We start from the raw sequence: 26,348 nt of genomic DNA, 5'->3' as shown, positions 1-26,348 counted from the left end.
AATACCAAGACAACTTATAAAATGGAAATCGTCAGCCATCTTTTAAATTAGAATTCCTAAGTCTCCCCATACAATCATTCTAACTGGGGGTGGAGGGGAGGGAAAGCCACAAAATCACTTTGGTATTTGGAAGCGTTGGTTGGAGAAAGGTACTCTAGCTTGAGTAGGGCAAGAGCCAAGAGATGTGTTTGTGGTTAAGTAGCTGTGTGACCTTGAGAAGTAATCCAACATTTATAAACTTCAGTTCTAAATCCACCTTCTCCCAGGATGCTCTAGCCCAGAGATGTTTAAAGTGGTTTGTAGTAGGTACATGTGCCAAATAGATTATAAAAATTCTAAACAAATTTGCTTCATGGGCTTAGATTAGGGGAGATGGAATCCTGGCTCAATTGTGCCATTCAGTCTCTGTGTTTTAGTTCTGCCATCAAAAACTGAACTTCAAATTCTTTCATCCTGGGGGGTTGGGAAGTCTAGCTAATCAAGAACCACTATAAAACTTCACCAAAGTGCTTAATAAAAATAAAGCTCTCCTGTTCAAGGACACTGGGAGAATGAATAAGTGGATACTTTCACAGACTTGGGAAGATAAAGAGCTTGGAGTAGATATTAGACATTACTAACTATTGCCATTACAAATGGAAAGGCAGTAGGCAGGAAGCCCATGAATCATATCATTGCACAAAATATGGCAGATTGAAACTGTTTTCTGGAGAATAAAATGAGAGGAAATATATTAAAGTTGAAAGAGAAACTGGTCACCTTCTCCTCCAACTTCTGAGTACCTGATCAGTCACCTAACCATTGCATGTTTCAAATTTTAACCCCTTCCGCCCTACCAATAGCCCTGATTGTGTATCATCTTGTTTTTCCTTCTCTCTTCACTAGTGCTGGTAGTCCCAGGGACTTTCATTTGGCCATAGGGGAGTTCTTACGCTGAAGAATATATGCGGACTCTTTTTGTACCCACATTGTTTGTCATGGTGTGGCCTCTGAGCCTCAGGATGACCTTGCTCTAACAAGAGAATTGATTCCCTCTCTATCACTCCAACCAACTTCTTTCTTGGCACAAGGTTACTTGTTAAAACTGCATTCCATGACAGTAAGAGGCTGAGGACATCTATCTGGTGTAGTAGAAAGTAATGAATAAACCACAGAATGTTAGAGCTGGAAGAAACTTTAAACATTACTTAGTTCAGCCCCACAATTGCAGAAGCTAACTTCTGGAAGAGAGTGCTGAGGCCCTCTAGTTATCCTGATCAAGAATCCCTTTAATAACATCCACAATAAGTAATATTTTCTGCCTTGAAGGCCTCCACCCACCCCCAGTGGCACATTCTGCTCTTGGATAGCTCTCATGGTTAAGGAGTTCTTCCTTACATCAAGCTGAAATCTAATTTGCAATTTTTACCCTGTTCCTCTAGTTCAGTCTTCTGGGGTCACCAGAATAAGTGTAATTACTTGTACACAAGATAGTCCTTCAAAATACTTAAAGATTCATTCTCTCTCTAAAACTTCTTTTCCTCTTCAGTCTAAAAACTCTCCTTTTCTTCAATTAATTCTCCCACTATGCCTTCTCCAATCCTTTGAACATGCTTTGGATATATTTTGTCTTTATTTCCTAAAATGGGCTGAAAACTTTACACAGTAAAGTTGATGTGGCCTGCCCAGGACAGAACGTAGCAGAATTATCACTTCTCTTCTGGACATCATGCCTGTCTTAATTCAGCCTAGGATGGTATAAAAGTTTTTTGGTGACCATTTCAGACTGTTGATTCCAATTGATCTTGTAGTCCACTAAACCCCTCAGATCTTTATCATGTGAACTAGTGTTAAATTATGCCTTCTCTGTCTTATATTTATGAAGTTGAAGTTTGGAACTCAAGTGCAGAGCTTTTCATTGACCAATATTTAAATTTCTTATTTGATTCAACTCATTATCCTAACCTACTGAGATCTTTATAGATACTGGCTCTCTGAGTGTTGAACTTCGAATCAGGAAGACATTGGTTCAAATCCTATTTCAGACACTTCATAGCTATTTGACCCTGAACAAATGATCTAACCTCTCCATATCTCAGTTACCTCATGGAACTCATTGGCTGCTAAGGTCCCCTTCAGCTTTAAATTTATGATCCCTCCAAGCTTTGTGTTATCTGCAGAGCTGATAAGTATAACATTTATGCCTCCATTCCTGCCACTGATAAAAATGTTGAACAAAGGACAAAACCCTGGGAAACTTTAGTAGAAACTTTCAGCCAGTTAGTCATTCAATCAGTTCCAAACCTTCCTAACTGGATCAGCTCCTAGCCCACATTCTACCATCTTATCAACAAACAGTATGACAGACTTTGTCCTGAGCCTTCCATCCCTGCATATTCTTCTTAACTGGTACTTACATAATACTTTAAAATTTGCGAAGTGCTTTACATGTGTCTACTCATTCGATCCTTATAATAACTTTGGGAGGTAGGTGCTATTATTACTCCCATCTTACAGAGAAGGGAACTGAAGCACAGAGAGATTAAGTGACTTGCCCCCAGGATCACACAGGTAGCAAGTGTCAGGATCTGTACTGGAGTCTTCTTGACTTCAAGTCTTACCCTCTCACACAGTGCTTCTTAAACTGAGGATGAAGACCCCATATTTTTCTATTGAATAGTTTGGCAATAGTAAAAGGTTTCTGAATGTGCAATGACCAAAAATTAAGTAAAAATCAAGTGTGTAATGAAACTAAGGTGCTTCTGGCACCTGTGTTGCGTTGTGCAACTTCACTGCAGCCTTGGTTCTGAACACGAAACACAAAGCATGTGCCCTTTGCACTGCGCATGCCCTCAGCAATACCAATGAAAGCTGCCCAAACATGAAAAGAGTGGCAAGTGGAAGAAGTTTAAGAAGCCCTGCCTAGCCACTGTACCACCCATCTTATAATTCTCTTTCTTTTCACAGCCAAACTATTAGAAAAAGCTTTCACTTTATTTTTCAACCCTTTCTTCTCTAGCTTTGGACCTCTCAACTGAAACTGCTTTCTCCAGGCTTACTAACCTAGTGTGCCCATTTCTGTTTTCTCTGCTGAGTTGTTATCCAGATTTTGTTCCTTAACTACAGGCATCACTCAGGTTCTTCCCTGGGCCCTCTTTTCTTTCATTATGCCCTCTCTTTGGGTAATCTCATCTCCCATAAGTCTTATTCTCACTATGAAGATCACTCAGAGAGCTATATACACATCTTAGTTTTTCTCCAAACCTTTAGTCCCATATTACCAACTACCTGAAGGATACCTCCACCTGGATTTCCAAAGGCACTTCAAATTCAGTAGGCCCAAAAGGAAACTCTCCCTTCATCTTTTGAATCTCACTGATTCTCTAAATTTCCTTATTTCTTATTTCCTTACTATCCTTCCAGTTATCAAAGTTTGCAACCATAGGGTTATCCTTGACTCTTCCTGTCCCCTTATCCCCCTAATTCCAATTGCTTGACAAATATTTTCAATTCTCCATATGCATGTTGCATGTCCATTGTCCATCATGAGATCTGACTGGTTTCCACTCCACAGAATATCCAAGATTCCTCCCCCTTCCCTCCACTTCTCCTGTGTTCCCTTTTGTGTATTGTCTTCCCCTAAGAGATTTTACGCTCCTTGAGGGCAGGGAGGGCATTTGAATGCTCAACCCTTAGAATGCTCAGCCCTTAGTGTAATACCTGGCACAAAGTAGGCACTTAATAGTTTTTAGAACTATATTGAAAAACATTCTCCTCTTGCTCTTCAAATAGCCACCACACTTGTTCAGGCCCTTATCACTTCTTTCTTCCTAACTGGCTTTTAGTCTTTCCCTTCTCCAACCCATCCTCCACACAAATGCAAAATTATCTTCCCAAAGCAAAAGTCTGCCCTTGTCATTCCACTTTCATTGGCTCCATATTGTTTCTGGGAAAAAATACAAAATTGTTGTATGTCACTTGTGGGCACAGTTTGGTTTTCATTTTGAACTTGCTAATACAGTGCTCTGAACATAGTAGATGCTTAATAAATGCTTCTTTCATTAGACTAGCTAATCAAATCCTTTGCTTAAATCTAAGTATATACTGTCTACACCATTCTCTTGATCTAGCTGCCTAGTTATCCTGTGAAAAAAAGGAAATGAGTTTAGCCTGAAGCTATGTTGTCCTTGAATAATCAGTTTTTCTTCTACTTGATGATGAGTCACACCCTCATTGTGTTCTAGAATCTTCCAGGAACAGAAGTCAAGTTTGCTGTCTATACAGTTTGTAGACTTTGGCCTCTTCACTTTTTGGAAAATCGGGCCATTGGCCCTTTTCCAATCCTGCAGTGTCTCTCCTTGGTCTCCAAGGTCATTAAAAGATCACCGACTTTGATCCAAAGATTGCTCTCCATTACACCTTCAGTAAACTAGATGTAGCTCATCCAAGCATACTGGTATGAACCAAGAGTAGCTAAAATGTCTGTTGAACCCAAACCTAAACCATAGTGGACTAGTGGAGAAAGTGAAGAAATGGCATCCTCCAGAGTCAGCTGTAAGCTATCTTGCTGATCTTCAAAAAGGCATGATACATCATTGGCCAAAAACACCGAGTTTGAGAGAAACTGGGCCTGGAGTTAGGAAGACCTGAGTTCAAATCCTGCCTCAGATATTTATTAGCTATGTGACCCTGGTTAAGTCAATTAACCTCTGTTTGCCTCAGTTTCCTCCCCTGTAAAATGAGGAGAGTAATAGTTACCTACCTCCCAGAGCTGTTGTAGGAATCAAAAGAGATAATAATTGCAAAACTTGTAGCACAGTGCCTGGCAAAAAGTAAGTACTATGTTATTAGTTGTTATAACTATCCACACAATTACTGCTAATATCTGAGATCTTGAGTATTTTGTGAAGACTTTAAAATAAAGAGCTCTCTATATTAGATTGCTTGCTTCTTAGGGAGGGGAGGGAAGGTGGGAAGGAGAAAAAAATTGGAACTCAAAATCTTATAAAACTGAATGTTAAAAATTATCTTTACACGTAATTGGAAAACACAAAATACTATTTAGCGAGAAAAAAATAAAGAACTCTACTTTAAACTCCAAATCCATCAATGCATCTTATTTTTCTGGAGGCAGGTATCTACTTCTAAGAAACTTCCCTTAATTCAAAAACTGTGAGATAATAGTTCATTAAGTGTCTGACTTAGTAGTTTACTGAGTACTTTAGTTAAAAACCTCTCTCTCTCTCTCTCTCTCTCTCTCTCTCTCTCTCTTTCTCTTTCTTTCTCTTAGTACTTACCTCTTAATTCTCAGGAAAGCTTGCTGCTATTTATCTAGCTTTGTAACCTCTTTTGAAAGAGAAACGCTAAACCAAATGAAGGTCTACTATCCTGTTGTTGTTCTGGTGTGTCCTACTTTTTGTGACCCCATTTGGGGTTTTCTTGGCAAACATACTTGAGTGATTTGCCATTTCCTTCTCTAGCCCATTTTACAAAGGAAGAAACTGAGGCAAACAGGGTTAAGTGACTTGCCCAGAGTCACACAGTTAGTAAGTATCTGAGACCACATTTGAACTCAAGAAGATGCATTTTCTTGATTCCAGATCCTGAGCTCTACAATTCTACTAGAAAAATACTCAGTGAGGTCAAGATGCAGGGGCTAGTCTGATGGTAGCTAAGGAATGATTATTCCCAATCTATAAAGTGCTGTAAAGTAGATGGATCAACAGAATAAATAAAATGGGGAAAATAAAGTTTCTGCCTTAAAGAACAGAGGATTTCAAAAGAATATATAGTACATGGCAGGAATGTAGAATGTTCCTCAGGAAACAATTCACAAAAATGAAGAAGGCATACCTCCCTAGAACTGTCAGCTTGTGTTTCTCAGTTATGTGTAACCCTCCATTACTGGGGGCAAGTTTCAAGATTTCCCTTTCACAAGGGAGCCCCCATACCAGTTCTTAAAGCATTGCTTCTGGGCAACCACAAAACCTGAATGATATCTTAAAAGAAACACAGTAAGTGCATCAGACTGTATTTCCAGTCTAATTATATCTCCTAAAATGCCTGAAGTTCTGGGAGCATTAGTAGGGGGAAACTGTACAACAACAGGCCAATTTAAAGTCCCCAGTGCCTGCCTACAAGAGTCTATGGAAGTCATAGGAACTCTGTATCTATACTTGAAAAGGAAGAACTCTTCATCTTGGGGAGGGTGAGGTAGGAATCTGAAATCTCAACAGAGGTGAAGAAAGTGATTAAGATAAATCTTTGTAGGGATTGAGCCCAGCAAACAGGAGATAAAGGAGTTGGAGAGACAGCTGAGGCTACCTCACACTGCCTGCTTCCATGGAAGTGAACTTGCAAGGAAAGAGAGAATGATGAACGAAGGTACAGACAGAAGCTGAATTCCCTTCTTCTGTGAATTACACAACGCCTTGTTTTCTACTTTCTATTCCTTCTTCCTTTCAACCAGTCTGTTTATTTTCATTACTAGTCAAGTGTTCTCAAAAAAAAAGCAAGATTGAACTGACTGTTAAGTATTTATCAGCAGATGTTACTTCATGTATGTTGCTGCTGTTCAGTTATCTTTGACTCTGTGACTCCATCTGGGATCTTGGCAGAGATACTGGAGTAATATGCCATTTCCTACTCCAGCTCAGTTTGAAGATAAGGAAATTGAGGCAAATGGGGTTAGGTGACTTTCCCAGAGTCACACAGGTGTCTGAGGCCAGATTTGAACTCAAGATGAGTCTTCCTCCTTCCATGCCTGGCACTCTATCCATTATACCACCAACTGCCCTATTACTTCACAGGATTGGCTTTCCTAGAACAGAGTTCTAGGAAAATGACATATAAAACATGTTTATGTGTCCATAAAATGTGGACAAATGGATATAGGGAAAAATCTGGAACATAGAAGTGTTGTCCATAGGGTTTAAATAGAATAAATAGAGGTCATTGGACAACTAGGGAAAAAATAAGGACAATGAGCACAGGGCAGGGAGGGAAAAGGGAAAGAATTAAAGTGGGCACCAAAGTGTAACTTTGCCTCCATTATGTTTTTTTCTAGGGCCAACCCTGTTGTTGCTGAGTGGAAAATGTAGAATAAAACATAAATCAAAGATTTCTTTGTAATAGCAAAGGTTAGCAATTTATTTTAGAAGCATAGTTATATGATATTTCTTTCCATTTATAGTCAGTTTCATTAATGCAGCTGTTTGTTGATTATGTATGATTAATTTCTTATTCCTTAGCATGAAAAATTTCCTCTCCCAAGTCAACCTATTGTTGCAGTGAATAATTGCTGCAAAATAGTTTTAAATTGTGGTTAAGCATTATGATCTATTATTTCAAACAGTTAATTACTCCTCCCCCCACCCTCATAATATCTCGCTTTCTTTTATTACTATTGGAAATAATTAAAAGTGAAGTTATGGAAAGTAAAAAAAAAAGAAAGAAGTAGGATTCTTCAAGCTATCCTTCTCTTTGTGTGGGTGTGTTTGTGAGGAGAAGGAAGGAAGCCATGGAAGAAGTGGTTGTGGATGTTCTGGAATATACAAGAGAGAAAGAAGCAATTTCTTGGTCCAGATTGCTCAGGCATCCAACTAGGAGCTTGGAATGAATCAGAGATTTTACTGATAATTTAACTCTTCCCCCCCCCCCCCCAAAAAAAAAGCCTTGTGAATCCCACCCTCATGGACTCCCCAGGACAAAAAGAATGAACTAAGTAGTGGGATACCAAGGAATGGGAGGCTTGGTAAATAGGACTAGAAGTCACTTTCCTCAAGAGCAGTGGCCTTCAGTGCCTCAGTGATCTCTTGATTCTGACCAGGAAGGTTTTTAAAAACCCTGTCAGGGGATGGACACTAGAAAGTAAGTCAAGACTATGAGGTCTGCTTTTAAAGGCTTTGGGAAAAAAGAGCTATGTCCACACAAGTAAGAGATCAGTGGGAGGGAATAGTTTTCTTGGTAGACCAAACTCTAATCCTTAGCCACTAGCAGACATTGATTATTGGGAGAAACTTCCATGACTCCTTTTTTCAAAGAGTAGGAACAGCAAGGGGGTTGGAGAATTAAAGGGGAATTGTGTTATACTGGTGGGTCCCCAGGTAGGATGCTTTGAAATATATTAATTTTTGGCTCTATTCTAAACTTAAAACATCAAAAAGAATGGGTATTGGCATATACACAGAACAGGAAAAGGGGATTATACATAAAACTGCAGCTTTTTTCATATAAAACTTGCTTTTCTTTTAGGTATATAATAAGATCAATCTCTGTAGCTTTCAAAAGTTCATGATTATCAAAAAATGTTTATGGATGCTGATGAGTCAACCCAAGTCTATTTATATTAGTATGACAACAAGGATTTTTAACCATTTTCATATTCTGGACCCCTCTGGCAGTCTGGTGAAGCCTGCAGACTTCTCAGAATGTTTTCAAATTACCAAATAAAAAGAAAAAAAACAAAACCAAGTTCATTAACTCCAGGTTAAGAACCCTTGCATTCATTAAGGGTTGGGTTTTGTTTTGTTTTTTTTCTTAAGGGCCAATCTCTAAATTGGTGGCATTTTTTTCTCCTAAAGTGAATTCTATTACCCACCAGGCAAGTTTATTCAAGTTTACTCAACTGGGTATTGAATTAATTATAATTGTGTTAAGGTGACATTTTGAGAAAGTCACATAATTTGTAAAATGGTAAGTGTTAAATGGTAGTTGTATATCACATATTTATGTGCTTATGAAACTAATATGGCTACTATGATATTGAAGAACTCATGTCCCATTGTGCTACTAGCCTCATTGGGATTAATGATTTGGTGGATACTCACTGGACATGACAAATATAACATGGATTTTGGACCATGCCGTACATCCTTTGGGAGTACAGAAAGGACTAAGAAAAGCATACAGGAAAGAGGCAGTGGCTATGCTCTGCGAACTGTGTAATAATAACAAGGATGAGGATGATAAAACCTTTGCTTATATAGTGTTTTAAGGTTTGCAAAACACTTTACATATTTTAACTCGTTTACCCTTGTAACACCCCAGTAAGGTAGGTGCTATTATTATCCTCATTTTACAGAAGAGGAAACTGAGGCAGATAGAGATGTACATGTCTTGCCCAGGGTCACATAACTAGCAAATATTCAAGGCAGGATTTGAATTTAGGTCTTTTTGACTCCAAGTACTACAGTGTATTCATTACATCACTTAGCTGACTCTAAACTTGGACTATGGGATATTCCCAGAGAGATAACTTTTGAGGCTGGGTACCTGGAAAATGTCAAATAACAATGCCGTGGTTTTCAGTGGCATGGAGATGGAGAGTGCACAATTATGTAAAGTACCTTAATACCCTCCAGAAGGAGGGGGAAAAGGCTGTCAGGCTTAATTCAGAGGGAGAGTATTGTCTGTGGAGAGCATGAACCATACTACACTGTTCGAAGTGATTACAGGACTGATAGATGATGTACTCTGCGTACAACTAGTTTTGTGCACATGCCAAAAGTCTTTCAGTTATTACAACTGGTTCATGATTTACTTCTGGCACATACCTGCTGTATTAAGTATGTGAGCCTGGGTAAGTTACTAAATTCTCAATGCTCTTGGCAACTAAGACTAAAAGTTCCGGAGAAGATGTTGATCTACACCGGTAGATTGGAGGTTGAGAGTCCCTATACCACTGAAATCACAATTCCAATACCTATCCCCTACAGTTAGTTAAGGATCTCATGATGGCAAGACTAAGAGTAGGCAGAAGAGACAAAAATTGGTCCTGCATTGCTTCAAGGCATCTCATTTGATTAAAAGGCCAAAAGTGAGAATAACTCAGGAAAAATCAGATCTCACAGAAAGTCAGGCCAGCCCTGCTAGAAGACTAACAGATAGACAGCACTCAGAGTTACTCTTCCTGACCAAAAAAGGGGACCAAAAGTTAGGTAGCTCAATTTGAGAATAATACATTGTGCCAAAAGAAGTCAAGTTACATTTTGCTAAAAAATATGGACTAGATGGGTAGATGTATGCTGAATATACTTAAGGAAACTTCTCATTAACTTGCTAAAAGATGAATTCCAATCAAACTAGAATTGGAAAATGCAGACCCTGGAAAAACCCCTACCTGCTTCCAATTTCTTTACACTTGGACTCATAGGACCCTGTGCAACAGTGATACTGAGGAGTAAAAATGCACTGTTTTGTTGTACTGGGTAGTAGATCCCAAGTGATAATTATATTCTTATCATTTTATGAAAGTTACCTCTATAGTCAATTTGCAGATATCTCTACAGCCTATTAGGGGGCAAGTCCTCAGGGTACTGGCTGAAGATGATTCCTTCTATTCTGGATATGTTATAATGAGTGTAGCATTAAGGAAGTTGTTGGTGTAGAGTAAATGTACATCGTGGTCCTGCTATATCAAAATTTAGCAAAAGTCTCTGGAGTTTCATCATTCATGGGACCAACCTTAGTCTATCTGAAGAACTGGCAGTGCATGGCTGGCAACAAACTGAGGCTTGGAACTTAAACACCCTGATAATTCCTACCTCTTTTACAGAAACTTACAGGGAGAAAGAAAATGACAGGCAGAGATCATCAAAGAAGCACTAATCTTTCCAACTAAGAAGGGAATACATAAAAGTTTAACTTTGGTGACTCCAATGCCTGAAGAATAGAAAGATTATCTGAGGAAGAAATTCACAGTGAAAATCAGAGGGTTCTTATTGCATGAATGGATGAATGTGACATAAGGTGCCCACATGCCAGCTCAACCCCTGACCACTTTGAGAGCAATTTTGGAAAACTGATTATAAATGGAGGATCTCAGAAACCAGAAAGACTGCTAACTAAAGGCATCATTATCAAATCTCATAGTTCCTATGCCTTACCACAGTGTAGTATGGAAGAAGATTGGAAAGACCTGAATGTGTGAATGATTAGACTTTGAATAAAAAACAAAGCTCTAAGCAAGGTCACTCCCCTACTCAAAAATATTCATGGTTTCCTGTAGCCTGTAGGTTAAAATACAAAATCTGCAACCCAGCATTTAAAGCTCTGTGTAATCTAGCTCCCACCCATATTTCCAGTCTTATTTCATATTATTAAGAGGCATTTTTGATATAAGAATACTTCATATAATTGTAAGGTATCCACAGCATAATGGATAGAAAGCCAACCTCAGTCAGGAAGACCTAAGGTCAAGTTTCACCTCTGACACACACTGGCATTATGATCCTGGGCAAATTACAACCTCTCAGTACACCCCCAGGCAACTTTCTATTCCTATAAATTTCAGAGTAGATGTGGATGTATCGTAATATAGGGAGTTTCTTATACAATTGAAATCACAAGTCTGGCTCAAAACAGCAACAACACTCTACAATCTAGTCAAATTTGCATACTAGCTGTTCTCCTATGTGACATCCTATCCCCTTTTTCTCTGCCTTTGCATAGGTGGTACCCCATGACTAGAAGGTATTCTTTCTTCAGTTTTGCATTTTAGAATCCCTACCTTCTTATTGCTTCCTACGTAGGTCATATCCACAGTTGTTAGCACTCTCATAAAATCATCTTTTTCTGTAACTTTCCAATCTTCTTACATTGTTTCCCTCCACGTATACCACCATACAGACACACTAGCCTTCTGTCTATTCCTCAGACATGATCTTCCATTTCCCATCACCATGCTTTTGCTCTAGCTGTTCCCCATGTCTGGGATGTTCTCCTTCTCAACCTCCAACTTTTTGGAATCTCTGATATTCTTTAAGATGTAGCTCAAGTCCTACTTCCTTCAGGAGGCCTTTCCTGGTCCTCCCAAACTCCCTTTTAAGGTTACCTTCTCTGTATTCTGATTTATATGTGTTGTCTCCCTTATGATAATATAAGTTCTTTGAGGACAGGGACTCTTTTTGTTTTTTCTTTGTATCTATAGAACTTAGCAAAGTAGATGCTTAAAAATGTTTTTTTTTTAAAAAGCTTTTTTGTAATTACTTATCTATGTACATGTTGTGTATTTAGAGTAGAATGTAAATTCCTTGAGGAGGGACAAGATTCTTTCATTTATATTTGTGTCTCCAGTACCTACACACAGTGACTCATATACAATTGGCACTTAATGGTTGTTGAATTGAACACCATGCTCAGAATCTTAGATCCCTAAGACTGTGTAGTGGGAATCCAGCATTTTTCAGATTTGGACCTGTGAAGCCAATACTGTCAGATTCCCATGGCTGAAGAAGATAAGGAAAAGATGGCTTTTATCTGTCTATTGACATTTCAGAATTTCTATGAAATTCAGCAAATGCTCCCAGGGATTTCTGGGAATACTGCCATTTTTTAGTTCTTCATGAAAAAATCATTAGTGACATAAATTACTTAGAGGTTGATGTATCTGGATGACCACATAATGTTTGGGAAGATATCATAAAAGCATTAAAAATGACTATTAAAGGTATTAGGTTGGCAAGGGATTCTAGTCTAAAACTATCGATTAAAAAGTAGCCATTGTGTAGTCTCTGTCAAGTACATGGATAGATGTAATGAAGAGTATCAACCCCAAGAGGACAGAAAGTCATCACTAGGCCACATTTAAAGAGTTATCAAGAACTGACAAGCTTTCTAGGATGAGACAGCTACTCTCAAAAATTTGTGAAGAACTCTGCCATCATTGAAAAGCTTTACAATCTCATATGTACATGATGAGAAGAACCAAAACCAAAAGAGTAAAAATGGACAACTTGGCCTAAGCCCGTTGGAAACACTGAGAAATTTTTGGCATAGAAAAAGTGAGCAGATCTTTAAGAACTTGATCAACTGCCTGATATATGTGCCAGGGTTAGGCTAGTTTTGTTTTGTTTGTTTTTTATAGATCCAAGTCCTCTATATTATACATTGATGCCCGCTCAGAGGGCTTTGGAAGCAATTTTATAACACAAGAGTGATGGCCCCCAGAAGCCAATTACGTTTGCAAGTAGAGGACTCCTCAATAAGACTTTGATATCCTATCCACCAATTTTAGTTCTTGGCTTTGAAAAGAACTGTCACTGATAAATTCTAAGAATATGTATAGGGAGACCAATTCCAAGAGCATATAAACAACAGTCCATTGATTTATATTCTGATGAGTGCTAAGCTGGATACTACCAGAATGGATAAATAGTGCATTACTGGCCAGAGAAGAATAATGTGGAAGCATATGCCATCAGCCTGATACATGGAAACCTCATGGATTGCCATGGAAAAGGTGAAAATAACTTATGATAAAGAGAGCCAGGTCAGTAGCACAAGAAAGCAGAGCTGTGATTCTAGGATTTCCCCAGGTGAATGTGCTATCAGAGGAGTAAATATATAGTTAACCAGTGTCCTTTGTCTCCATTGCCCTTGGATGATTTGTGGCAAGGGTATCTATAGGTTAGATGGCTAAGAAAACTGATACAGACCAAGAAACAGGAGTACGACCCTCAGGAGATGAAGCTTAGCTCCTCAGAAGGTATGTTGTTATTGAGAGAACAGCAGAAGTTGTATATAGAAGAATACTCATTGTACCATATCATAACTGGTTAAACATGAGGTACAGTGGAATTGTTTCTTACCCAGGGGTGAGGTTCTCAAGTGAGGCCATAAAATAAAAATTGCACATAGTTAAAATTACTGTCTCTCTTGCAACTTCTGAATTGCCCATAAAATACAGCATATAACTCTTACTCATAAAGAAGAGCTTTAAAGTCTGGGTTAATTGGAGTGGGGAATGAAGAGGGTTAGAAATGAACCTGGCTAGACAAGGTGCTGCCTTTCCCCTATCTGGTGCATCTACTCTTCTCTACCATATGCTTCTCCCTGTCCCCACTGAGAAAGGGGATCAGGTGGTGGTGATGGTTGGTAGGGAGAGGGCAGGGAACCTGGAAGCAGATTCAAATCTCCCATCTCATACATACTACACTCACTGATGTCATGTTGGCCTGAGTTAGGAAGGAAAGAAAACAAACATTTTTTATGTGGCTACTATGTATCAGGCAATATGCTAAGTACTGTACATAATGCTTACTCATTTGATCCTCAGAGCAACCCAGTAAGGTAGGTGCTATTATTATCTCATTTTTACATTTGAGGAAACTGAGGCAGAGATGAAGTGATTGCCCAGGATCACACAGTTAATGTACCTAAACTGAACCCAAGACTTACTGACTCTAGGTACTAAGCCACCAGTTTCCAGGAAGAACGGGGGTCTAGCCCAGCCTCTGACACATATTGGTTCTGTGACTCTGGGTGAATCACTTAACCTCTCAGTGTGTCAGGCAAGCCTCTGGAGAGAAATGCTGACCTGCACTGATAGAGGGAGTTCCTCATGAGGTGTCTTCTATATCTATGAAATCATAGGTCTAGTAAAAAAAAAAATCTTAGTTTTGCCTCTCTCTTTACAACAAAGCAGTTCCTGACCTACAGATATACAGGCATAAAACCATTCCATGAGTGAACACTTGGGTGCAGCTAGAACCCTGGAGCTGACACAGAAGAGGTTCTACTGGCCCCATATGGTAGCAAATGTATGTAAAAAGCACAAGACTTGAGGCTGGTCTAGTCAAAAGAAAGTGCTAATGGCAGTTCCTGGGACACCAGCACTTTAAAGCTGGTGTGCACAGACTTTTTATTTTTGCAATGGGACAGGAAAACCATTAGTAATAACCTAATGGTGACAGAACACCTTCCTTGATAAGTAGGTTGGGTACATGGTTCTTTACCAAGAAATCAGCTGTCTGGAGTAGCCAAGGTATTAGAGAAGAAATATTGATGTAATTTCATGCCAGCAGCTCTACAGGGATGATGCAGCACAAATGTTTACTACCCTTTCGGGAATTGGTTAGACTCTAGGACCACCAGGAGGCCAGGAAGTGGAGTAGTCTGGAGAGCCATAGGGTAGAGTCCAGTTCAAAGGGAACATGGCTGGCACAAGTATTTCCTCAAGTGGAAGTTCTGTGGAGGAACTTGACACTTGCAGGAGATTATAGGGGTGAAAACATTGACACTATGAGGTCACTGGGACAGAGGCAGAGAAGATTAAGTCTGAGGAATCATGGCTTGTGCTGGGTTTGACTGTCATAGATACTTCTTCAAGTGGAATCTAGAGAAAAAATCAGCAATTGGAGTGATCTGTGTATCTGGTGTAGGCAAATGGCTCAGTGCATAGAGGGCTAGGCCTGGAGTCAGGAAGACTTGAGTTCAAATCTGACCTCAGATACTTTCTAGCTATGTGACCCTGGTAAGTCATGTAACCTCTGTTTGCCTTAATGCACTGGAAAAGGAAATGACAAATTACATCAGTATTTTTACCAAGAAAACTCCACGATCAGCTTTGGCATGCTGTGGCCCACAGGGTCACGAAGAGTTGGATACAACTGAACAACAAATGTATCTAGTCTACTGTATTCAACTTTGCTGTGTGATGCTATGTTATATTTTTTCACACGACCATGCATTTAAAATACTATATGTATGCTTTGTTCTCCATGTGTATAGAATAATTGCCTATAACAATGCCAAATGAAAACTAATGGATTTTTATATTTCTACAACTGTGCCTTTGCATCCAATTGAGTTGCAGGGACTATAAAAAAATTTTTTTTTAATCAGGTAGAAGCTGTATGTTAAGACTCCATTTCCAGTTTAATTAATCTCTCAAAATGACTTAAGGTCAGAGGGCATGGTTCATGGGCACTAACTCCTAGGACTCCTTTTCCCATGAGGCTTTATGACTAGGTACAGAGCAAAAGTGTCACTAAAATAAGGACTCTGGTGGGGAGTCTTCTGAAACGCAAATATTGTACTGAAACCTAAGGTAGCAAAGGGATTCCAGAGCTGAGATTACCTGGGCTACAGAAAAGAATTCTTTCATCTCTGCCTCACTCTTAAGAAAAACTGATCAGATAGACAAGACTTACACAGCAAACAGAGAGATGGAAATTCTAGGGGTAAGACACCTCTTAGAAAAATAATTGTTCTCAGGATAAGAATTCAGAGGAGTGGCAGGGTGGAGCTCAAGTGCCTTGTGGGTAAATGAGGAAAAAGATGAATTGTATACCTTAATGACAGTTTGAGATAGAAATAAGGATTTCTCTTGCAAAATAACACATATTTAGTCTGTATTGAATTGCTTGCCTTCTCAGTAGGGCTGGGGAGGGAGGAGGGGAGGGAGAGAAGTTGGAATTCAAAGTATTAGAAACAAACGTTGAGAATTTTTATTGCATATAATTGGGAAATAAGAACTACAGGGAAAGGGATATGGAAGTTTATCTTGCCCTGCAAGAAAAGAGAGAAGATGGGGATAGGAGAGGGTTGGGGTGTGATGGAGGGGAGGGTACATTGAGGGAAGGAGTAATCAGAATGCAAGGTATTAGGAAGCGGGGGGAGGGGAGTGATGGGGAGAAAAATTGGACATGTTACAAAGTGAAGTAAAAGCAATCAGTATTCAAACAATAGACTGAATTAATTACTGAGAATAAATCAATGACATCTTTAGTTTGGAGAAAAGAATTTCAGTCTAAATTTCCTAGAGGAAGGTAACCTCGAGTAAAATTTGGTATTGATGGAAAAGTCAAGGTTTTAATGGTAAATTTGATTTTATGATTGCCATTTAATCAGGAACCAGAACATGTATAGAAAGGCATGTAAGCCACTTAAGACTTGCCTCAAAAGATGTTCCTTAGCCAAAGTGAAACTATAATCATATTTGAAACCTAGTTATTGGAACTTGCCATTTTTAGATGCTATGGGACTATTAAGTGACTGTTCTTCTGAGTCTAACTCCAGGTACGGGAAAAGCGATCTGAGCCTTCAATACATGATGCCAATAAGCTAATGAGATGCTGGTATGAACTGCATAGGTGATCTCAAGGGAAGGTTGGGAGAGTGGCTGTGCAGCATGGGCTGAGGTGGGATTCTCCTGACTCAATTTCCCCACTCACACCTGGATGCAAGTGGATAATCTAATCCTGCCTAGAATTTACATGAAGTTGGCGAGATATTGTATCCCTGCAATGTCCTTACTATTGGTGGCAATTCCCTATAGTCAAAAGGTTTGTAAGCTTAATACCAGATCTATTCAATTATAGATTATGGGTAGGGGAACATTCGAGGCTGTCTAAAATTAAAGTATTAGGCATAGGACTTTACAAGTTAGAGTCCTTTAATTCTTTGTAATACTGTGGAGACAATTAGGTCAAGAGCTTGTGAAGTTAGCAACATAAATATTATTTGTGTCTTAGTTGGTTAATGTTTAAAAAAAAAAAATTCTTTTGTGGTCCATATTGTAAATGCTTTAAAAAGAAGTATCACCTGACCAAAAGTTGGAATTGCTTTATCTGTTATAAACTGTGTTAAAAATAAATTAAAAAAAAAAAGAAATAAGGATTTCTCAATGACTTCAATCTTTCCCAGGAGCAGGAGGAAATCTGTTTTAAAGAAGACACCTACTTGTTCCCATGCAGTAATCATTCCAATGTCAGCTGGTTCCCGTTCCACAACTGACACTCCGGTCACTCCTGGGGAAGCTTCTAAAAGAGAAAAAAAGATTCCATCTACATATTGCACAGTGCTCTTTGAGGCTCCTGGGGTTATTGCTCATAAATATTCCAATACTGGAGGGTATTTGCTTTGCTGATGTTTGCTATAGGAATTACAATCACAAATAAAGAAGTCCCTCTGAAAGCTTTTTAAGAACAAAGCTTTAGCTTTGGTAAAAGACAGAACTGGGTCCTCAAAGCATCTATTATTCACTTTCTCTAGTACTACAGAGTCTCTAAGGTGGACAACAACCAAGACAAAGTGCTTTGTCGCTTTCCACATAGTAGTTATCCAATACGTGTGACTGACTGACTAAACATTAGGCATTCTATGTGCCTAAATGGTATCATACAGAATTTTGCACTGAGCTTATGCTATGTACTCTTGGGAAATAGAGGAGGAAGAGAAGAATTACACTTCAGCCACTCTTGATATAGCACTTACATTCTCACTAGTTTCTCATCTGAGCAAGAGCTTTCCTGTACATAATCTTTGTGGAACAGAAATTCCAAAAACAAGCCATACCAGCACTATTGTAAAAGATGGGTTCCATTTTTCAGAGGAATGCACTTGAGAGTAAGACAACAAATGGCCCCAAATCTTAGAACAGTAGAGAACTGAAGCGGTCACCTAGTCCAGCCATTTGTCTCTAATCTTTCAGTCATATTTGGTTACTGGCTCTATGGAAAGAGTTAAATCACTAAAGCAGGAGTTAAGCAGAAATCTGAATAGAATGAAATCTTATTTTTACCCACAAACCAATTTCCCTTCCCCAATCCCCCATTTCCATTGTTATCTAGGTTCAAAACATCAGAATTATTGACTACTTTCATTTATCTCCTATGCCAACATCATCAACTCCTTTATAATCTTAGATTCTTCCTTTATCCTTTCTTCCTGCTACTATTATAATTTCACTCCATTATCACCTTAAGCCTGAATTAATGAACCGGGCTCCTAAATGATCTATCCTTGAACCTCCAAAAAAAAAAAGCAGTAAGAGTATTTATCTTCTAATCTATGGGACAGAAAGGTTATTTATCATGATGGTCAAACTATCACCACCACCTCAAACACCATTTCTCAAATCCTAGTGGAAATAACTCAGGACCCTATGCCCAAGAGCGCTGAGAATAAGAGTGTCTTCTAGGCCACTAACACTATTCTCAGCCTGGCCCCCACACCCAGTGTCCAGGGTAGCAGTGCTGTGGAGAAGAGGCCCATCACCAACTGTTGACCAATTGCCACTGATAAACAGGTAAACCCCAAAACTCCAGGAATAGAAGAACCCTTCACCCACAAACTACCAACTACGGAAGAAAATACTTGATGTCAAAGTCCCTGACACCATTATTTAAAATCAGAAAGAGATGTAGTTTTATTCATGGAAAAGGCACTAAAGACAATGCAGTATCATCTAACTCGTCGCATTACTTAAAAGGTGTGGGGGGGAGGGCTTTCTTATCTTACTTGAAGCTGATTGTCTTACTTTCCTATTTATATACCCAATGCTTAGCACAGTCCTTTTTCACTAATTTCATTCAATCTATCTTGCAGCTGACAGCAAATTAGCGTTCCTAAAATACCACCATGACATGTTATTCCTCAGCTCAAGAAGCTACAATTTTTTTCTATTAATTATCAGGTCAAGTTTAACCTGTTCAACCTGGCATTCAAGATACTCTCTAACGATTCCATCTTACCTATCCAACACATAAGTTCTCTCCTTTAGCAGACAGAAATGTATCCCCAAAACCCAGTGCTTAATCTCTACCTTTGCTCATTTCAGCTAGCCTGGAGCACTTTAGTCACCTTTCAAGGCCTGCTTTGTCTTGTTCTCTTTCTGAAGCTTTATTACATTCTGTCCTCCCAAAGCAGAGTGTCTATGCCATACATACAGCCACACTGTATTACCTTGTTTCTTACTTGTTTCAAGTGTGCAAGTCTTATCTAACGTAAACTCTTCGAAACTTTCTAAGTTCATAAGACTGTTGAACACACTATTCAGTACGATGAATTGAACTTTTTGTCACAAAGGTTCCCAAACTTCTTTGACCTACTACTCCCTTTAAAAAAATTACTTAGTGCCCCCTGGAAATCTTTAACACTAATGTGTTTTTTTTTTTTAATTTGCATCATTTCAAAAATAAACACTGCCCCCCTGGATTGCTCTAGTGCCCTGCCAGGGTTGGTATCATCCACTTTGGGAATTTATATTAGAACATGCAGAAACTGGGTAGGAATGTCTACTCTACTAAGTATTCTTTATTTTATTCACTGCTTTAACGGGCATTGCTGAATATTTCTCACTCTGCCCCTACAAACTACCACTGTTCTGGTCTGGAAAGAGGAAGCTGGAGTTCCCATACTGATTCGAGCATCTAATGTTCTTGTTTGACATCTTGACAAATTATTTAACAGCTCTAGGCCTTAACTGCAGCTGCCATTGTTTTTCCATTTATAGAAGAATACTAACTGCTGCACCTGTCTTAGAGGTTATTGTGAGGTCAAATTAGCTAACATCAACAGCCTATATTTGTACAGCACTTTCTGGATACAAAAGTCATGTATATAATTAATCTCACTTTCTATGAATAGCATCCTTGTAAGGTACACAAGAAGAAACTGAAGTCCAGAGAGGGTGTCACTTGATCAAGGTCAGAGATGATGGTCTGAGTTGGCCTAAAATCTAGTTTCACATATGTTATACTTGAATAAATATGTAAGTAATAAGTGTTTTATCACTGAACCTCTCTACGCCTTAGCTTTAATTATAAGAGTACCAAGATCAAGTCTGAGAATCCTGGCATATCCATTGGGGATGTAACGAAGAAGCCTGGCAAAATGTAGAACAACCTGATTGATGATGAGAAGCAATCTTATAATAATAAGGCAGCCAAACTGAATTAGAAATAGGAGGATGTTGCAGATTATAAATTGAAAGAGAATGTCAATGGGGCAAATGGGAAGACTAAAGCTGCCTGGAAAACAGTAGAGGAGGAAGATAAAAAAGAGGATGAAGGTGATGAATGAAACACCTCTCTTTTGTGATGGTGTTGACTGCTTTCATTAGGCTTAATTGGTTTCTGATCGCATAGCTTCTGAAAAATGCTTCTAGATAGGCAACATAATTGATTTATATGAAGTGGACATAGGTATCTTGGAGCGTGCTGGAACTGTATCATAGTGGTACATGTTTGCAAACATTTCTAAATTATGAAGACCATAGTTTTAGATAAACCTAGAACACTTGTATGAACTCATCAGAAAGAAGTGAGCAGAACTAGGAGAACAATTTATAGAATAATAATATCATAAGGACAAACACTTTGGTAAACTTGGAAAGTCCATTCAATGTATTGACTAGAATTCTAGAAGTCTCTTGAAATATTCTACCTGCCTCCTGAGATGTATAGAATGAGAAAAACGAGCAAACAAAACTTGAAAATCGTCAGCGTAGGAATTCATTTTGCTTGGCTAAATATGTTTTAATTTTCTCTCTTTTTCAATGTGGAGTGGGGAGAGGTGGGAGAGAGAAGTGGATTTTCGTTAATTTTTTTTTTTTTTAAAGAGGACAACCAAGATGGTAAAGGACTTAAAAATTCTTGCCACATGAGGATTAGTTGAAGGAATTAGGGTTGTTTCATCTAAAAAGGTAAATACTTAGCAGGAATGTGATAGCTGTCTTCAAAAGGGCTATCACATGGAAGAGAAATGAGAGTTTTTCTGTTTGGTCCTAGGCAGCATAACTAGGAGCACTGGGTAAAAGATGCAGAGATGGCAATTTGGGATTGATGTTATGATCCATTCTGTAAGTATTAGAACTATCCACAAGTGGGATAGATTACCTTAGTATTTATTGGATACCTCTTCAGTGGATCTAATAAAGGTTGGTTGGCACTTGCCAAGTATAGGGGATTCTTGTTCAGGTATGGGTTGGACCAGATAATCCCTTCCAACTTTAAGATTCTGAAGAATAGGAATATTGGGGATTAGATTAGGGAGAGGTTGAAGGCAGAAATACCAGGCTACTGTAATAACAATGTAGGTCTGGATTAAGGGAGTGGCAGTAGAAATGGAAAGATGTGAGAAAAATTTTGCTAAGGAAGAATTTAGTGGAATATAGAGAGAGATGAAAGAATGAAAGATGCCTGAAGAAAACTCCAGAAATACTAGAGATGTATAATGGACAAGCAGAATTTCATAAAAATTGAATGAAGAGAAAAATTTACATTGAGTAAGATGACTGTTGCAAAGTCACCCATGCTCTCTTCTCTTTCCTGTAAAAATACACATAATTTCAGAGATTTTCTTGGAAAGGTTTGTCATGGTATATGTGTGCGCACACACACACATTTGTGGAGAAGACCAGAGGATCATTGGATCCTCTAATGCTTTACAGCAGAGCATTCTAGTAATTTAGTGGTCAGCCAAGTACTGAATTTAATTAGTACTGATAACCTACCAAGGCTCCTAAACTCTAGCAAGGCAAAAAACACTTTGAAAACAAGGTCTAACTTGGTAGTGAAGTCACTTAGACAGCAGTCTGATAGCTAAAGAAATAAGAGATTACACATGTTGGCAATTAGTAATTATCCCCTGGCCTGTTAGGCATAGCTGCTGTGAGGTATGCATGATTTCAGTTGACAGCAATTTATGGCTGGCTGGTCCACCTGGTCTAGATGTTGATTTGCAACATAATGGCTAGAGAATGGGGACAATCCAGAGAGGATTCACTGAAATGTGGTTGTACTAGGTACTAACTGGTGTAAATAAGAAACAGAAAACATATCTAAGTAGAGAAATGATGATGTCTTAAGGGCACTTTATCAAGAGAGAAAGCAACAACCCTTTGTATGTACTGATTTTATCAAGATGACACTAAAGATCAATTTATCAGTACTGTGCTAGAATTGCTTTTCTGGCAATACTTACTGGTTGTACTAATGCTATTTTGTAATTAACGTATTCTCAAGATGTCTAGATGGGGTTGATGATTCAAGCTTTGGTCATAGAACAAGAAACATTGGGTCACTAAGTATTTACTAAGTGCCCACTCTATTTCAGCCCTGACATACCTAGGAAACATGATACATGGTCTCTACCTTTAAGAAGTGTACAGTCTAGTTGTGTACTATATGTAAACTAAAGTACAAATTGTTTAGGATATGAGGGAAGAGGAAAAGATCACTATGGTCAGGAAACGCTTCATGGAGGAAGTAGAATTATATAGCTAGGGAGGGAATGGATCTCAGAGTTCATTTAATCGAACTTCCTCATTTAAAGATAAGGAAACAAGCCAAGGGAGACTAAGTGTTTTGATAAACATCACACAAATAATATGCATGAAATGAAGGATCTTCTGACTTTGAGAGCCAGTGCTCTTTTCACTGTGTGACAATGAGCTGAGCCTTAAAAGATGATTTGGAGTAGTGGTGAAGGTTTCCCAGGTTTCAAGAATAGTGCTAATGAAGGTGGGTATGAGCATTACAAAATTATGAGACAGTTGAGACTATGCTAAGTTCTCGGTATACAAAATCAAGATGTTTTCCATGGGTATACAAAGTCAAGAGGGCCAGATTATACGGCAGGCCTTGAAATCCAAGAGAGGTAGTCACTGAAAGTTTCTTTTTCAGAATATAGAACTTAAAATACTAATTCTAACACAACAGACCTTTGTGGTGGAGCTGGAGACTTACAGATGATAAAACATATTACAGGTTGATAACTTATCTAACTGAATAACTCTTGGATGACCCAACCCACCTATGGTTTGGTCCTAATTACAAAATTTTTGGATAGTGCTTGTGACTGATATTTCAAAAATAATTTCTGGAGCTATGCTTCAATACCTCTGAGTTTGGACAAAACCCCTTTCTGAAAGTTACATCAGAGACACCTTTGTAGGCTCATCTTTGGCTGCCTTCTCTTCTCCTTCCTTGGGGATCTCATCAGTTTTCATGGATTCAAGTATCACTTTTATGCAGACAAATCTCAGATTGATAGAACCAAACTCAATTTCTTTCCTTAATTTCTATCCTGTGTCACTGTAAACATCTTAAACTCAATCTGTGTAAAAAATACCTCATTATCTTTCTCCCCAAACAGCCCCTCATTCTAACTTCTGATCACAACCATCTTCTAGTCACACAGGTTAGAAATCTTGGAATCATTCTTAATTCTTCCCTCACATCCAGTCCAAGAGGCCAAGTTACTGCTCCTGAGACAGTTTTGATCATAGATCACTCTCCTGCTCAAGAACCAACATCTTCCTGCTTCAAGTCCCTTTCCTTCCCAGTTCAAGCTGTCAATTCTTAAGACAAAGGTTTGATCATATCACTCTCCTGCTCAAGAACAAACATCTTCTTCTTTTGAAGTATTCAACTGGTTAAGTAATCTCATTGATGTAGATATTTCCTTCAAATATGTAACCCATCCTTGCCTACTTATTTTCTGTGGCTCACACATCTTCCCATAATTCATAGAGGGGGATGTCTAACCAATGGGTCAAAAGTCCTTTTTGGATTTCTCCTGACATTTTGAAAATGTCAGTTGTGCAACAGGGCTATCCATCTTTCATCCCTTGCTCTCATCATGTTATTGGCCACTTTCTCTTCTTATCCTACATTTTTCCAATGTCTTTTACTTCCCGTTTTTTTTTTTTTGTGAATTTCCCACTGGTTACGCGTTGTGGTTTGTTCGTAACCATCACACAATCTCTTTGTTGTCTTCCATGTGATATTAAATTCTTTAGAGACTGTTACATTCCTTGCATCTGAACCATATGGTACTTGTAGAACGGTGGTATTTTTTTTTAAAAAGGCCTTTTTTTTCTGGAAAATGCTTGGCTTCATGAAAGGAGTTTTGTAATTTCTTAAAAGTAACGTAGCACTACCTCTTCCTGGTTAATTCTGGGTCCAATCTGTTGCAGAATCTGTTCCAGCTATGTACACTGATGGACAATCTAGGGTAAAATACAAATTCCACTTTTTGCCCTTTAATCAGGCACCAATCTACCTTTCCGAAATTATTTCACCTTCCTTTTCTTCATATTCTGTTCAGCCAAACTGGTCTACTTGCTGTTACTTGAACAGTACTTTACATTTCCTCTCTCTTTACCTTTGCACAGGCTGTCCCTTGCATCTGGAATGCATTTTATTCATCTCTAGCTCAGTCACTTCTATGCAAATATTATGCATATAATGACCTATGTACTTGATGTTTTCCCCCAATAGAAAGCAAGATCCTTAGGTTTTGTTTCCCCGTACCCTGAAACAGTAAGAGGCAGATAGAGAGCGAGCTGGCAGATCTGGTTTCAAGCGGCACTTCAGGTGGGTTGTGACCTTGACCAAGCTTCTCAACTTCTCAGTACTCTAGGCAATGTAAATTTCAGAGGGAGCTGCCGACTGCAGTTTAATTCACCAAAGAAATGACAGGACTAGTCCTTATCCCATCCCTAGGGCTTGGCACATCACACTTTCTGTTTCAACGAATGACCCTCTGCACCGTTTTTCCCATTACTGGCTTCTGCCAGCACAGACACTCAAACCCGGTAGCACTTTGATTCCGCCTCCTAGGCCCTCTCTTCCTTCCTATAACTTTACCCCCACGGAGTCCGGGCTGTTTCCTCTTTGGATGCGGGGCACGCACCCCCACAACTCCTTTTCTCTACATTCTTCCCTTTGCCTGTGTCTTCACCAGGTGACGTGATCCATACAAGAGGGGAGGGGTCACCTCGGCCTTTAAAAGCCTCAGAGCGCTGTCTACTGGTCAGTTAGAAGTCCCTGAACCTCAGTTTCCTTTCCTTTCACACGGGGCCGTCCCGCGGAAAGCTCCTGGTAACCTTGGAGGGCTCTACCCGCGGGGGCGTACCCTTGTGCCCTCGGTCCGCACCCCACCCCCGCCCCATAGACCACCCAGGCAAGCTTTTCCTCTCCTGCCCGACACCTCCTCTTCCACACCAACCCTCTTCCGCCCATCCCCGTCCTCGCGCCCTGACCCAGGATACGGGCGATCCCCAGAGTTAGTTTCTCCAGGTGCGGTTTGTTGCCACCTAAACACTGCAACGATCGGTCCTCCATGGCTCCTTTCCCCAGCCTGTGCGAGCCTAAGGGTCAAAGGTCAGAGCGATAACTGAAGGGGGCGGGGCACAGGAGGTAGGAGGAATTCCACAACTCCTGCCCCTCCACCGGACTCCTAGAGGCGCTGTGTGCCGGCATGTCGGGAATCGTAGTTCTCTCTTCCCCACTTTGGGCCTGGCGCTTGTTCTCCGTTTCGAGTCAATCAGAGGCAGAAAAGCCGGGAAGGGGTTATCAAACCACAACTCCCAGATACCACCTCTCTTCCGCCTTTCCTTACTCCCTCCCACACTCGTGGGCCCTGACACGCCAGGGGTGGGGGCGGGCCTCAAACACAGCAGAGCCAATGGGGGAACGATTCTGGCGGCCGGGGCGGTGCCGCTGAGGGGAGACCCCGGGAGTGGCGGTTGTTTCAAGATGGCGGATGTGACGGCAGTCCCCGGCTCGGGGGTCGAGGCATACTGGAGCCGGGACCGTATCCTTTGCCCGGCAGGCAGAGGGCGCTAGTACACACACTAGGTCGGGAGGGAAATGAGGGGTCTGGGGGCATGGCCCGGGCAGCTGTGGATTGTTCCCCTCCCCACCCCCGTCCCTGGAGGTCTCCCTCCCGGTAGGACGGGGGAGCGAGCAGCTCATTCCCTGCCTGCGGGGTGCAGGCCCCCCCGATTTGGACTCTCCCGCCCCCGCCCTTCCATCAGGGGTTTCTTCCTTTCTGGCGCCTGTAGGTATCCGAACTGG

At 39.8% G+C, this 26,348-nt stretch overlaps 2 protein-coding genes across 13 annotated transcripts in view; one reads left to right on the top strand and one right to left on the bottom strand.

Annotated features, from left to right (window-relative positions):
• TPGS2 (tubulin polyglutamylase complex subunit 2) overlaps positions 1-26,348 on the bottom strand; it is a 54,926-nt gene that overhangs the window by 28,139 nt on the left and 439 nt on the right. For 2 of the 7 annotated variants that reach the window (XM_072599348.1, XM_072599349.1), the window contains exons 1-2: positions 25,532-25,680; positions 17,443-17,522 (exon numbers count right to left, since the gene is read on the bottom strand). In XM_072599348.1, coding sequence (XP_072455449.1) covers positions 17,443-17,522; positions 25,532-25,613 — 162 coding nt within the window. In that variant the 5' untranslated portion in view covers positions 25,614-25,680. Of the gene's footprint in view, positions 1-17,442; positions 17,523-25,531; positions 25,688-26,348 lie in introns of those variants that run through there. The other 5 variants (XM_072599351.1, XM_072599350.1, XM_072599346.1 and 2 more) reach the window with 5 other exon arrangements.
• The window catches only part of KIAA1328 (KIAA1328 ortholog), a 477,491-nt gene continuing 476,833 nt past the window's right edge, over positions 25,691-26,348 (top strand). For 2 of the 6 annotated variants that reach the window (XM_072599338.1, XM_072599341.1), the window contains exon 1: positions 26,110-26,331. In XM_072599338.1, coding sequence (XP_072455439.1) covers positions 26,142-26,331 — 190 coding nt within the window. In that variant the 5' untranslated portion in view covers positions 26,110-26,141. Of the gene's footprint in view, positions 26,086-26,109; positions 26,332-26,348 lie in introns of those variants that run through there. The other 4 variants (XM_072599342.1, XM_072599337.1, XM_072599339.1 and 1 more) reach the window with 4 other exon arrangements.

Source organism: Notamacropus eugenii, chromosome 4 (assembly GCF_028372415.1).
Source record: "Notamacropus eugenii isolate mMacEug1 chromosome 4, mMacEug1.pri_v2, whole genome shotgun sequence".
NCBI classification, from domain to species: Eukaryota; Metazoa; Chordata; class Mammalia; order Diprotodontia; family Macropodidae; genus Notamacropus; species Notamacropus eugenii.
Note: the sequence above shows the minus strand (reverse complement) of the source record. Positions and strands in the feature narration are given on the sequence as shown.